Source organism: Lactuca saligna, chromosome 4 (assembly GCF_052625555.1).
Source record: "Lactuca saligna cultivar CGN05327 chromosome 4, ASM5262555v1, whole genome shotgun sequence".
Taxonomy (NCBI): Eukaryota; Viridiplantae; Streptophyta; class Magnoliopsida; order Asterales; family Asteraceae; genus Lactuca; species Lactuca saligna.
The window spans coordinates 53,401,948-53,414,298 of NC_136420.1; the positions used below are offsets into that span (position 1 = coordinate 53,401,948).

The window sequence follows — 12,351 nt, forward strand, 5'->3', positions numbered from 1 at the left end:
TAAACGACTAAACCCATACCCACAAATTTCAATGTAGTTTTATATAACTTTAATATTTTAAATTTTAATGCATATAATGGATGTTTGGTATCTACTAATCGAGGCTATTGGCTTATCGCAAGCCCAAAATATTTGAAGTGCCTGCACCAATTCTACTGATGTCATAGTATCATTAATCTATTAAGAATGTATTTTTCAGGAAATTTTATATGAAAAAAAAAAAAAAAACCAAAATATATTAAAGTAATTATATTATAATATTAAAAAGACAAAAAAAGAATTTAATGAAACATCGATCCGCTAAGTCTGAACTCGTCTTGGACTTGGAGTACGTCATTGGGCCTTCATTTATAGGTCCGCAAAGTTTGGGGGCGGGAAGGGAAAGGGGAGGAACATCTTCTGGCTTCTCTGGTACGATTCAAACCTCCGTCTTCGTATTTTCTTTCCAGAGAAAATGGCTCGAAACAAGGTCAATCTTCATTTCGTTTTCTGTTTATTTTACAGTATTTACACCTGCAGTCGTTTAATGCTTTGTTGTTGAGCTTTCTAACTTGAACATTATATGGTTTCGATCATGATCATTGCAAATATAAGGAAACTCCACATAGTTATAGTTCATCTTTCTTTCCGTGGAATCACTGTTTGGTGTCTACTTAGGGCAAAGAAAAATCAAAGTTAGTTTTGTTGCTTTTGATTTTTGATTGTTTTCAAATTGTTTTTCGAGAAGTGAACTCATGAACGACTGAACGAGTTGACGCTGCTCTTCGTAATCTCTGCTAAAACGCTGAAATCCGCCTGTATTCTATGTAATTACTAAGTAAATGTTTGCTAGGGCAAAAAAGGCATTATCATGTCAGTTGTAATACCAAGCACTTCATCATTGAGTTCAACTAGTTTCAGTCGAGCAGACTGCAGATTCATCACACTTGCTAAAATCTCAGAAGGCCACCTGTTCAACTAGTATTTTGCTGTTAAGCTATTTATAGCCCGAGTTTCATAACTTCTGACCATGTTAATGCTTGTTTAGGGCAAGAAACATCCCAATTGCTGATACTCAAATCAACTTTTATTTGTTTTTGCTTGTTGATTTCATACATCAGTTGGTTTAACAACGCCCATTAAATGTTTTTTTTTTCATAACTTTTTTAATATGTTTGATTATTTATGGATCAATTACTGGTTTTTGCTTACAGTTTTAACTGTTGTTGAATATATACAGGAAGCATTGATCTTATTGATTGATGTTGGTCCATCAATGCACAGTGTCTTACCAGAGATTCAAAAAGTTTGTTCTTTGCTAATACAAAAAAAGGTAATTTTTTTCTTGTTTTGTTATAAGGGTTAATCCCATAGGTTTTACATCATTTAACTTGTTTTAATCACCCAATGTTCTATCCTTGCAGCTGGTTTTCAACAAATATGATGAAGTAGGAGTTGTTGTATTTGGAACAAAAGGTAATATCATTTTACTTGACCAAAAAGGTGTCTACTTTTGTAATTTTCTTGTCCATTATCTTATTTAAAATATTTAAAATACCAATTTAAATATACAGATACCGACAATGATTTGATGAAAGAAGTAGGTGGATATGAACATGTCACAGTTTTACAGCCAATCAAAGTGGTTGATGGAGATCTTGTTGATGTTACACAACAACTTCCTCAAGGAACACATCCTGGAGATTGTATCCTACATTTATCTTTACATTTTTTATAATCATTTAATATCCACATTATATTTATTGGTTTTTTAAAATTTTCCCGTTTGGTACCTTGACCTCTTACAATAGTTATGGATGCGATTGTTGTTGGAATGGATATGCTAATTAAAAAATACCAAGATACAATCAAGGGTAAAAAACGTATCTGTCTCATAACTAATGCCATGTACCCTATTAAAGATCCATATGAAGGTACAAAAGAAGATCAAGTCTACACCATTGCTGAACAGATGGCTGCACATGGGATGAAAATTGATTGTATCATATATAGAGGAGATCAAAACCCGGTCCCACATAATACCACAATTGAAGAAAATGATATGCTATTGAGTATATTTTCAAAAAAGACAAAAGCAAAAGCTGTTCATGTTGAAAGTTCAACTTCACTATTAGGTGCATTGAGAACACGTAACCTAGCTCCTGTAACCACATTCAGGGGTGATCTTGAGTTAAGCCCTACATGTAAAATCAAGGTGATTTCATTAACTTTTTTTTTCTGCCCAATTTTATTTGCTTTTTCTAGGGCAAGTTAAAGAAAAAAGTTTGGTTTATTCTTTTACTTGATAACCTTGGTATGATTAGGTTTGGGTATACAAGAAAACATCTGAAGAAAAATTCCCAACTCTCAAAAAATATTCCGATAAAGCCCCTTCAACAGATAAATTTGCCACACATGAAATCAAATTAGATTACGAGTATAAAAGTGTTCAAGATCCTAGTAAAGTTGTCCCTCCAGAACAAAGAATAAAAGGCTACAGATATGGCCCACAAGTCATTCCTATCTCATCTGCAGAATTTGAAGCAGCCAAATTCAAACCAGAAAAGGGCGTGAAGCTTTTAGGGTTCACAAGTGCTTCAAATATTATGAGGTATATAACTTCTTTTCTTTATTATAATATTGATGTTATAATCTATAAACATACGTGACTTTTTATTTTCAATTTTTATAAAGACACTACTACATGAAAGATGTCAACATTATCATCGCTGACCCTGGCAACAAAAAGGCAATTCTTGCTGTTTCTGCATTAGCAAGGGCAATGAAGGAAATGGACAAAGTTGGAATTTTGAGATGTGTGTGGAGACAAGGGCAAGCAAATGTTGTTATAGGTGTTTTAACTCCTAATGTATCTGACAAAGATAATATCGTGAGTAGTCCTCGATTGTGAGTTTTTTGAACGGAAGGGTATTTTTGTCTTTTTTGATGTTTGTGTGGAATGACAGGCGGATTCTTTTTACTTCAATGTCCTTCCTTTTGCTGAAGATGTAAGGGAGTTTGAGTTTCCTTCTTTCAGCAACCTTCCAAAATCACTTCAGCCAAATAAGGAACAGCAAGAAGCTGCAGATAAGTTGGTGATGATGATGGATTTAGCACCAGCTGGCAAGGAGGAAGCTTTACGCCCTGAGTTCACTCCGAATCCTGTTTTGGAGGTAGAGTTGCGAAAAGTCAAAAACGCCCTTGGTTTATGTAGTGTTTTGGTAATTACATTGACTTTTCTTTGCTATTTGTGCAGCGTTTCTACCACCATCTTGAACTGAAATCAAAGAATCCAGATGCAGCAGTGCCACCACTTGATTCAACTCTGAAAAGAATAACAGAACCTGATCATGAAGTAGTATCACAGAAGAAGCTTGTAATTGATGAGTTTTGTAGAAATTTTGAACTCAAAGAAAATCCCAAGGTTATTTATTTCATCTTTAGTGTTATAATTTCTATTTCTGGAAATTAACATTTAAGAATCCATTTTCAGCTGAAGAAATCGGTTAGGCGCTTACTGAGGGATCAAAAGTCTGGATCTTTTGAAGGGCAAGTTGGTAAAATTGAAAACAAGTCGATGGACATAGTAGGGTCCACATCAGCAGTGAAGGTGGGGACAATTGGGGAGTTGACAGCTGTACAAGATTTTGAAGCTATGATATCGCGTAGAGATAGCCCTGAGTGGGTTAGTAAAGCAATATTTGGCATGAAAAATAAAGTATTGGATTTGGTGGAGAATTCGTATGAAGGGGATAATTATCCAAAGGCTTTAGAATGTTTGGTTGCTCTCAGAAAGGGATGTGTCATTGAGCAAGTAAGTTTTTTTTTTTCTGAAATTTGAAAAAAAATTATTTTTTATTTAGTTAATTACAATGTTGTTTTACTATATATGTTGTACAGGAACCGAAGCAATTCAACAATTTTCTGCAACACCTTTATAGATTCTGCGAAGAGAAAGATTTAAAAAGTTTCTGTGAGTTTCTTGCTTCAAAAGATGTTACATTTATTACCAAAACAGAGGCTGAAGACAGGTATTCATTTTTAATTTAATTTAATTTTTTTTTTCTATATGTGTGATTGAGTAAATGTTTATCAATCTCAAACTCATGTAAAATTTTTTATTTTTTTTGGTGATTTGAGCAGTGACATTGCAGACAAAGATGCTAGAAGCTTGTTTGTGAAAGCCGAGACTTGAATGATGGTGTAAGTTTTATGTTTTTGAAGATGCGTCAACTTTGGGAGTAGAAGGTTTAATGTCTGTAATGAAAGCTTTGTGGATTTTGGGCATATGTATTTATGGTAGAAAAAGTTACTGTGTGTTTTTAATTATTAATCATAGTGCCTTTAAGGCACCTATTATAAATGAAAGGTGCTAGGATGGATATATTGTTAGTCTTACAGATAGTATTCACATTTTTAGGATATATGTCTCATGAAACAAAATAAAAAGGTTAAAAAAAAGTAGAGGAAGTGGTTATTGTAAAAAAAAAATATATATTTCTGTGATCAAAATCAATAGATTAATTGGAAATAAACAGAACATCCCAGTAGTTCGAAGGGTGAGTTTAGCCATTTCAGTATATGCAAACACCAATACAGACTAAAATATAGTCATAGCAAGCATTTTCAAATTATTAAATCTTCCCCAAAACATTTATCTTATTGTTAACCTCCCAATTTGCTCTAACTATGTATATTATTAATTTTTAAATGTATATCTCAATGTCCACTTCAATTGGGTTTTAAATTGAAAACCACTCCTCTTAACTCTTTTCGGCATCTCCAATCAAACATCAAATCACTTTTTTTATGTAAAAAATAATGCAAAACCACTCCAACCCAACACCATTTTCTACATCAGATTTGGTGTTGCTGAATAGTATAATATAAATTTGGTGTATTCATTACCACCAAATTTGACAATAAAGTTTCATGTCTTTTGCGGTTCTTCAAGTTTGTGTTTAAATATGTTTAGTTTATTTTAGTTGTTTCGAGTTTGATTTTATTAATAGAGTTAATTTAGTTGTGTAGTATATTTTAAAATGTAGCAGTCATTTAAAATTAATTCAAAATTATGCTTGGTTAATTAGACAATTTAAAGTTAAGACAAAATTGTAAAAAACTAACAAATACAAAGGGTATATAATATAGTTGAATTTTTTTTGGTATAAAAAGTGAAATGATATTAAGGTAGGAGAGGAGATGGGCTCAAGTAAAATTTGACCCTCGTTAACATCTCTATTATAAAACCAGAAACAAAATGTAGAAACACAGCACAATTGCACAAAATATTTTGGATTTGGAGCATCCATGGTGTTAATCCCAATGCCAACGACCCATAACATAATAAAAAGCAAAGGAAGAAAGAAACTAACTCATTGAAGAAAGATGTTTGTAATTAAAAATATGACCAAAATTGGGCATTTAAGTAACAAAATGTCCCCCCTCCGTGCAAATACAAAAATGTAATGTTTCTCAACACATTCATACTCTTACAATAAGAGACCCATATCTCTAACAAGAACAAAACTTTTTGTATGTATTGGAAAAATCCAACAAGAATGGAAATGGTATCAATGGACACTGCACAATTCCACATCATATACCAGCCATGAATTTGGAGGCACATTCTCACCCGTTCCTATATACCCCAACCTGCACAACAACAACAACATCCCCATACTAAATGATGCTTTTATTCAGAAAAAAAAAAACTTTTACATACCTCATTGATGGTGGAATGGTAAGTCTCCTTTTATCACCAACTCTCATACCTGCAATAGCAAAACACCACCACGTGCAATGTAAGCTGTAACATCATCAACTACTAGTAATATATATTTTTTAATCTAAAAAAGTCAATAGATTATAAATACATATACATACCATCTACACCAACATTGAGCCCCTCTATAACTTGTTTATCACCTAGTCGAAATTTATAAGGGGATTCCCCATTTGAATCAATAACCTGTCCATTCTCCTTTAACTTCACCACATATTCTACCTTCACCTGTATGTAAATGTAATGTACCATAACATATTCTTCAATATGTTCATATTTATATTTATATAATATGAGCCAACTAAAAACTGGTTGAAAACACTTGCCTTTTTCCCAGGAGCTGCTACTTTTCCTTTAGGCTTGTTGCTTGTCACAAGCTCTTCAATAACAAGTCCATTAGACAGTGTCTTTTTGTTATTTTCTTTTTCAACCTCCATATTTGTGTTTTCCTCAACCTCAACCTCAGCCTCAGTTGATTTTCGCCTTTTCTTTTTAACTTTCTTCTCCTCTGAATGGTTTCCGTTATCTAACTGCTTAGAATCAATTCCAGAGTTCCTGCATTTCATTCATTGTTCTTGTGTTATACAAACTAGAATTTCAAATCATTTTGCATTACCAAAGGTGAAACACAAAAGCATACTTGTCTATTGGCTGTAGATCATCCTCCTGTTTATTTTCTGCACCCAACATCTCAACTGAATTGCCACGTGCTTTTCTCTTTTTCTTTGGTTTCACATTCTCTTCACCCATAACTTCCCCAACACCCCTGATTTATAGAAGCAAAATTATTCACTTTTTGGTACCCTTTTGAGGTCAAGACATATACATGTGTTTGAAAAACAAAAAATCCCTTCTACTATAATAATATGCTCAAACTTACATATTATTAGCCTTCTCATCATCTTTAGCAACCAACACATCATCATCATCTTTAACAGCATTCCCCTTCTTGCTCTTTTTCTTCTTTGTTTTTGCTTCATTTACAGGAGCTTCTGCAGGTTCCCTGTTCATTACATGAAAAATATCATTTTACAAAATTAAAAACAAGATTATATAAAGACAAAACAAGATTAAGTAGAGAACAATGCAGGAATACTCACTCATTAGCAACAACCTCAACGACAGATTTGTCATCAACATTGTTGGGATTTTCCTCATTCTGCTTGATTTTTTCCACTTTAAGAGCAATGCTCTCATCAACACAAGGAGGAACAGTATCCTTCTCTTTAGAGGACCCTCGTTTTTTCTTTTTAGGTTTTGATTTACTTTCAGGCACCACTTCAGCCCCTTTCCTGTTGCAATATATTGTTATTAAGAGATAAATAAGATAATTTTTTTTTGGAGAAAACTAGTTAATTGCTCACTCTTCTGGTTTGCCATTTACTAAGTGTACATTAACATCATCCTTTGAATCAAGAACCTGAGAATCCACGTACGCATCATCATTGTTTTTTGTCTCTTTGTCTGTTGTTTCTTTCTTGATTTTCTTTCCTGAATCTTCTGATTTATTGATATTTTGTATGGATGCAACTGGAGAAGAGTTTTTATCCTCAATCTCAAAGAACACCATTTCATCATCAGATTCAATTAACTGACACTTCTTTTTGAGTCGTCTACGCCCGCCCTTCACATCTCTTTTCTTCTTCTCCAAATATTCTCCATCATCATTATCATCATCATCATCATCATCTGCTCATTGAAAATCAAATTCATTCGAATGAGAAAGAGCTTCATGAATCATTTTCTTGAAGTAACAAATGTATGAATTTATAAAACCTCTGTCACTTGAGATAGGAGAAGGTGTAAGAGCTTCAGGTTCATCATCATTGATAAAACTGTCCTCATATTCATCCTCATCACTATAATGATCAGATTCCTGTGTCTCAGAATTTGCAATGTCCTCCCCATATGATTCTCTTTGCCATCATAGTAAAGGAAAAACAACATTACCTCATCTTTCTAAAAGGGGTGAAGAAAAAAATTCAATGAACAAAGGATACGAATCATCTTGCAAAATTGATTGTCGGCTGTGGCCAACATAGTATCCAGTGAGATATACGCCTCGTGGACCAATAACAGAAAAGATTACATCTTCAGCCTCATCAAATTCCAAATCCAATTGCAATGACTCAGTCTTATCAGGAAGAAGTGCACATAAAAGAACAGGACTTTTATCTCCTACATTGCATTGGACCAGACTCTTTTTTGTTGCAGATCCAGTAGCCAATGTCGCCTAAAATGCAAACAAAAGAAGTAGAATCACATGGAGAATTTCATAGATTAAACACCATTCAGAAAGTGTGATGCCTGCTTTGAAATTGATCTCCAAATATCTTAAGATTTGGAGAATCTATCTAACCTGTGACAAATTCAAATCCTATTGTTCTTGCTTCATAACCTAGATGATCTTATCATATCACATTTAGAATATATTTTATCGCTGTTAGCCTCAGATGATATGATCAACACACTCTTCATTTCATTTTCCAACTAAATCAGTGAACATACTAACCCTTGGTTCACTAATTTTTGTTGGAAGAAGTTTTACAGAGATTAGATGACAACCAAAAGCAGTAGATGACATTAGTAATACTAATACATATCAATTCATATAGAACAGAGATTTCCTGGCCCCACTCTCGTCAACCTAGAAGTTTTGAAAATGAATCTGTGGATGATCATACCCTTTAGTTCTCCAAAATCGTCAAACATTGTTTTGTTCATTATTGTTATTATTTCATAACCCAAAAAATCATCGCCATAGAGAAAAAAATCGCCCAATAACACTTCAGTGGAAGATAAAGCATCTACCTGAGATATTCGCAGTCGTCCTCTACCCTCTTTGGATGAATGCGTATACGGCTTTCCAGGTTTCACTTCGATTCCTAACGTATTATAATCGAAACATTAATCGTAAAAAAAATATATATTAAGGAGAAATTGTGTTCGGTAAACGCAAATCCATGATACACATGATAAAACATATGATGCAGTCGGAATTTATACGATCGGACTAAGAGCAAAATAACCTAACTACAATGAAATTTGATATAAACTTCCAATAATTTAAGATAGTTTAATCAAGACTGACCCCAGAAAGCCATGATAAGAATTTGGGAATCGAATTGCTAGGGTTTTGAAAAGAACCCCTGTTTCTGTTCCTTCTGTTTAAACCCTTGGTGTTACTAGGGTTTAAATAAAAAGGTTATAAAGTCGGAAAATGGCAGGAATTACGATTTGTTGGGTGGACCACCAATTGCAGACGTGGACGGTTAAGATTAGATGCACGCGACGTATTTTGCTTATGCGCGGGAGAATTTAAACCACACTACAATTAAAAGGTTCTACTAAAGTAATTGTAAGTTTTTTTACCCTTTCCAAAAGATTGTATTGAAAGACAATCCTTATGTTATCCGGCATATGTCCCCGAAGGGTTCCGATGGCGACATGGAGCTCGGACATCCCTCAGATACACCACGTTCCGAATAAAACAGGTCCAACTGAAGCGGATCAAGTGGACGGGCACCAAGCTCCTTTCTCATTTTTCTATCTTGTGTTATCTCTTTATAATGAAGTTTGGAGGTGTTCGGGAACACTATATTTCATAAGTGTTTGATGATGTAAGGTGGTGGTCACATTGGTATAGGTTGTGGGGTATGTATGTCTTATTTTAAGATTTAAAATTGAAGTACTTCAGTTAGGAAATAAGTATATTAACTAGTTCATAATGCTTACAATCACTCAAATCAAACAGTTGAGAGCTCAAGTTGATTAGGAACGCTCTTTATCCAATATGACTCATTCCCAAATCATTTAAAACATCATTGGGTGTTTTCAAGTACATAAAACCACAACCAATATCATTGTAGGTACCTAATGTAACTATGGAATCCTCAATTTCATTCCATGTTCCCAAATTACCATTGGGTCAATACAACCACTAGATCTAGAACTTCACTAGCATTCCTTCATTTTAATGTTCCAATAACATATCTAGAGTGTTAATTCATGTTTATGAATGTCATTCACTTCTTAGATGTTAATCATTATGTATTTATCAATAGATTTCCCAAAATACCCTTATGATCAATAAATCCATTTATCAATCTAGGAATCAAACAACACCTTATGCTGTTATTTCAAATCATTCCAAGAGTATCCATTCATAATTATGAACTTCTTTTACACATCAATCTCTCAACTACAAATGACCCCACTGGTTTTGTAACATCCAAATATCAGGTATTTTTATTATTTCTTGTATCTTTATCAAAAGTTGCACAATTGGTCCATTGAGGAAAAAGGTTTGAGTTTGTGGTCGTACACATGACGTACTTAAGAGTATGTGCATTATACTCATGCAACATGGAATCACGAATGATCAGCTTGTACGTTGGGCGTACGTGTGGCATGCCGAGAGTACTAGCCCAAACTCTAACACCTAATCTTAAGGGTTTCTCCTTATTTAAACAACATTATGTCCCCATTTGATCATCCTTATCAGCCACCATACCTCCTTAAACCTTAGTTCCGAGTTTGAGTTTCTTATGCAAGTTTTGCAAGCTTAGTGAGTGTTTTTGGTGTATCTAGTTAAAGAAGGAGACTATAGAAGAAGGAGTGGGTGCTAGAAAGCTTGTAGATCCATAAACCTTTCCTCTTTGTGCCTTATTTTCAGGTATAAAGTTTACACCTTGATAATTTTTCCATTAGATCTACATGGTTGAATTTTTATGAACTTTTGTCCCCAATATTGGACCTTTATGAGTTTGGAGCACTCCGAGGGCTTGTAGTTGTCCTTTCATGCATTATAGGACTTGTAGATTCATAAAAATGATTGCTTGATCAATTCATATGGCTCATGCACAAGCAAAATAGCTTAGAATGTGCTGGAAGTTTAAGTTTGTTACATTAGGACTTTTTCTAGCCATGCAAAGTCTTAAATTCGATGACTTTATGGAACAAGACATCTTAAAATGCTTAGATTTGTGGTTGGGTTAGTTGTCTTAAGGGTTTAAGACACAAAGTTGGTGAAAGTGGAAGTAGATGGAGTACGTCGTGTGTACTCCTGGCTACACCCCGCGTAACCGGTTCCGACCCCAACCGTACGCTGCTCAAGTTGTACGCCCCGCGCAAGAAGAGGTACACCCAGCGTACTCGATGGGAAGTTGAATTTTGTAGACTTTTGACCCTTGGTCAAGATTTAGGGTTTTGGACCATGGGAAGGGCAAAATGGTCTTTTTTTCCTTTGGGGACTTAGGTATGGGATTTGGACTCGCGGGTTGAGTTTTGGACCTTAATTCTTAATTAGGGTTAATTATTTCGTTGATTAGGCGGAGTCTAGTTTCGGCGGTCCGAGTGTCGGGTTTACTTGTCGTCAGTATCAGGTGAGTCTCCTCACTTATTCTCACATGTATGGTAGAATACTTATATTTATGGTGACCAGATGGGTGTATTTGTTATTATTATTATTATGTAATGTTGTTTATACATGACTGAGACTGATGATAGTCTCCAGGGTTGCTGATAACCTATTGGGCATGTTGTTAGCTCACTGGGATTGCTAATAGTCCCTAGGGTTGTTGATAACCCATAGTTGTTTATTTTGATGTGTTGGATGTGGTATTTTGGGGAACTTGCTAAGCTTCGTGCTTACAGTTGTCGATTTTTATGTGACAAGCACTTCTGTGGACCGTGGGAAGGCAAATGTCTGATTGTACACACTCGATGGGAGATTTGCTACTGGGACAATTGTGAAATATGATATTTTGTGATACTAGTTATTTTGGATATTTTATGCATTTGGTAACTTGGCTTGTGAAACCTTAATTTTGGTAAATTAAAAATGAAAATTTTGGTTTATGATTTGAGGTGTTACAACTTGGTATCAGAGCCTTGGTTTGAGGGATTTGGATGAACCTCAGGGTGATTCCAAACTCAAACTAAGGATCTGAAAGATTTTGAAGAACTTAACAAAGAAATGAAGATTTCTATAGGAGAAAAAACCAGATAAGCAGTGTGTACAATCAACCAACGCTCGGACTGTAGTTTCCCAAAATACCCAAATCTATATTATGAGTAGTGCAGAGCAGATATATTATGATCTGATAGAATGACATGCTAGTTCGAGGTAGGCTAAGGGATCTTGCAGAAATAGTTTGGTAATGATTGCCTGATTTGTGATGCCTTATCTTAGGAGTTCATTCTTATGAGATTGAATATGTCATTACTATTTTCTTAGTGTATGCTATATAATTGTACATAATTAGGATTTTGTAGCCTTAGAATGCCTGGTTTAGCCTTTCTTCCTGCTCCTTGACTAGTTGTGGATTTGAGGTAGGATCATATATTTGAATGTCTATTGAGTATCGTATTATGTACAATTGGCATATATGGAGAAAATGACGCAGACAACGGTGATTTTGTGATGCAGAGAAGTGCTGGAGAGAAGTCTAGAGTTAGTGTCTAGATGCTTAGTTATGGATATAAGGAACTAACAGGGCAAGTCCAAAACTAATTTTAGGAAGGTTACTATCTTGAGGGGACGACTTGAGACAAATACGAGTTGGTATAGAAGGTAGTATTGGGCC

At 34.5% G+C, this 12,351-nt stretch overlaps 2 protein-coding genes across 3 annotated transcripts; one reads left to right on the forward strand and one right to left on the reverse strand.

Moving 5' to 3' along the window:
• Positions 1 to 365: 365 nt before the first annotated feature.
• Positions 366 to 4,377, forward strand: KU80 (Ku80 family protein). Its single transcript, XM_078990077.1, has 12 exons — positions 366 to 469; positions 1,220 to 1,312; positions 1,404 to 1,455; positions 1,554 to 1,685; positions 1,791 to 2,194; positions 2,304 to 2,590; positions 2,674 to 2,869; positions 2,946 to 3,152; positions 3,236 to 3,403; positions 3,473 to 3,793; positions 3,880 to 4,010; positions 4,123 to 4,377. The coding sequence occupies exons 1-12, from the start codon at positions 455 to 457 to the stop codon at positions 4,172 to 4,174; spliced, it is 2,058 nt and encodes a 685-aa protein (XP_078846203.1). The 5' UTR covers positions 366 to 454; the 3' UTR covers positions 4,175 to 4,377.
• A 980-nt stretch (positions 4,378 to 5,357) lies between these two features.
• LOC145041871 (peptidyl-prolyl cis-trans isomerase FKBP43-like) lies at positions 5,358 to 8,939 on the reverse strand. Of its 2 annotated transcripts, none has more exons than XM_078990079.1 (12): positions 8,856 to 8,939; positions 8,576 to 8,649; positions 7,765 to 7,997; positions 7,541 to 7,680; positions 7,201 to 7,453; positions 6,865 to 7,056; positions 6,645 to 6,767; positions 6,405 to 6,530; positions 6,091 to 6,319; positions 5,866 to 5,992; positions 5,705 to 5,753; positions 5,358 to 5,634 (listed from the first exon to the last, which is right to left on the reverse strand). In XM_078990079.1, the coding sequence occupies exons 1-12, from the start codon at positions 8,866 to 8,868 to the stop codon at positions 5,553 to 5,555; spliced, it is 1,641 nt and encodes a 546-aa protein (XP_078846205.1). In that variant the 5' UTR covers positions 8,869 to 8,939; the 3' UTR covers positions 5,358 to 5,552. The 2 variants fall into 2 exon arrangements, with proteins under 2 accessions (XP_078846205.1, XP_078846204.1); XM_078990078.1 differs by having other exon boundaries at positions 7,129 to 7,453.
• Positions 8,940 to 12,351: the final 3,412 nt, after the last annotated feature.

Coding starts and splice junctions, on each gene's coding strand:
- KU80 (XM_078990077.1), top strand. Junction 2,591..2,673: donor AGTGCTTCAAATATTATGAG/GTATATAACTTC, acceptor ATTTTTATAAAG/ACACTACTACATGAAAGATG. Junction 3,404..3,472: donor AACTCAAAGAAAATCCCAAG/GTTATTTATTTC, acceptor ATCCATTTTCAG/CTGAAGAAATCGGTTAGGCG.
- LOC145041871 (XM_078990078.1), bottom strand. Junction 7,998..8,575: donor GACGACTGCGAATATCTCAG/GTAGATGCTTTA, acceptor TTTGCATTTTAG/GCGACATTGGCTACTGGATC. Junction 5,754..5,865: donor GCTCAATGTTGGTGTAGATG/GTATGTATATGT, acceptor TTGCTATTGCAG/GTATGAGAGTTGGTGATAAA.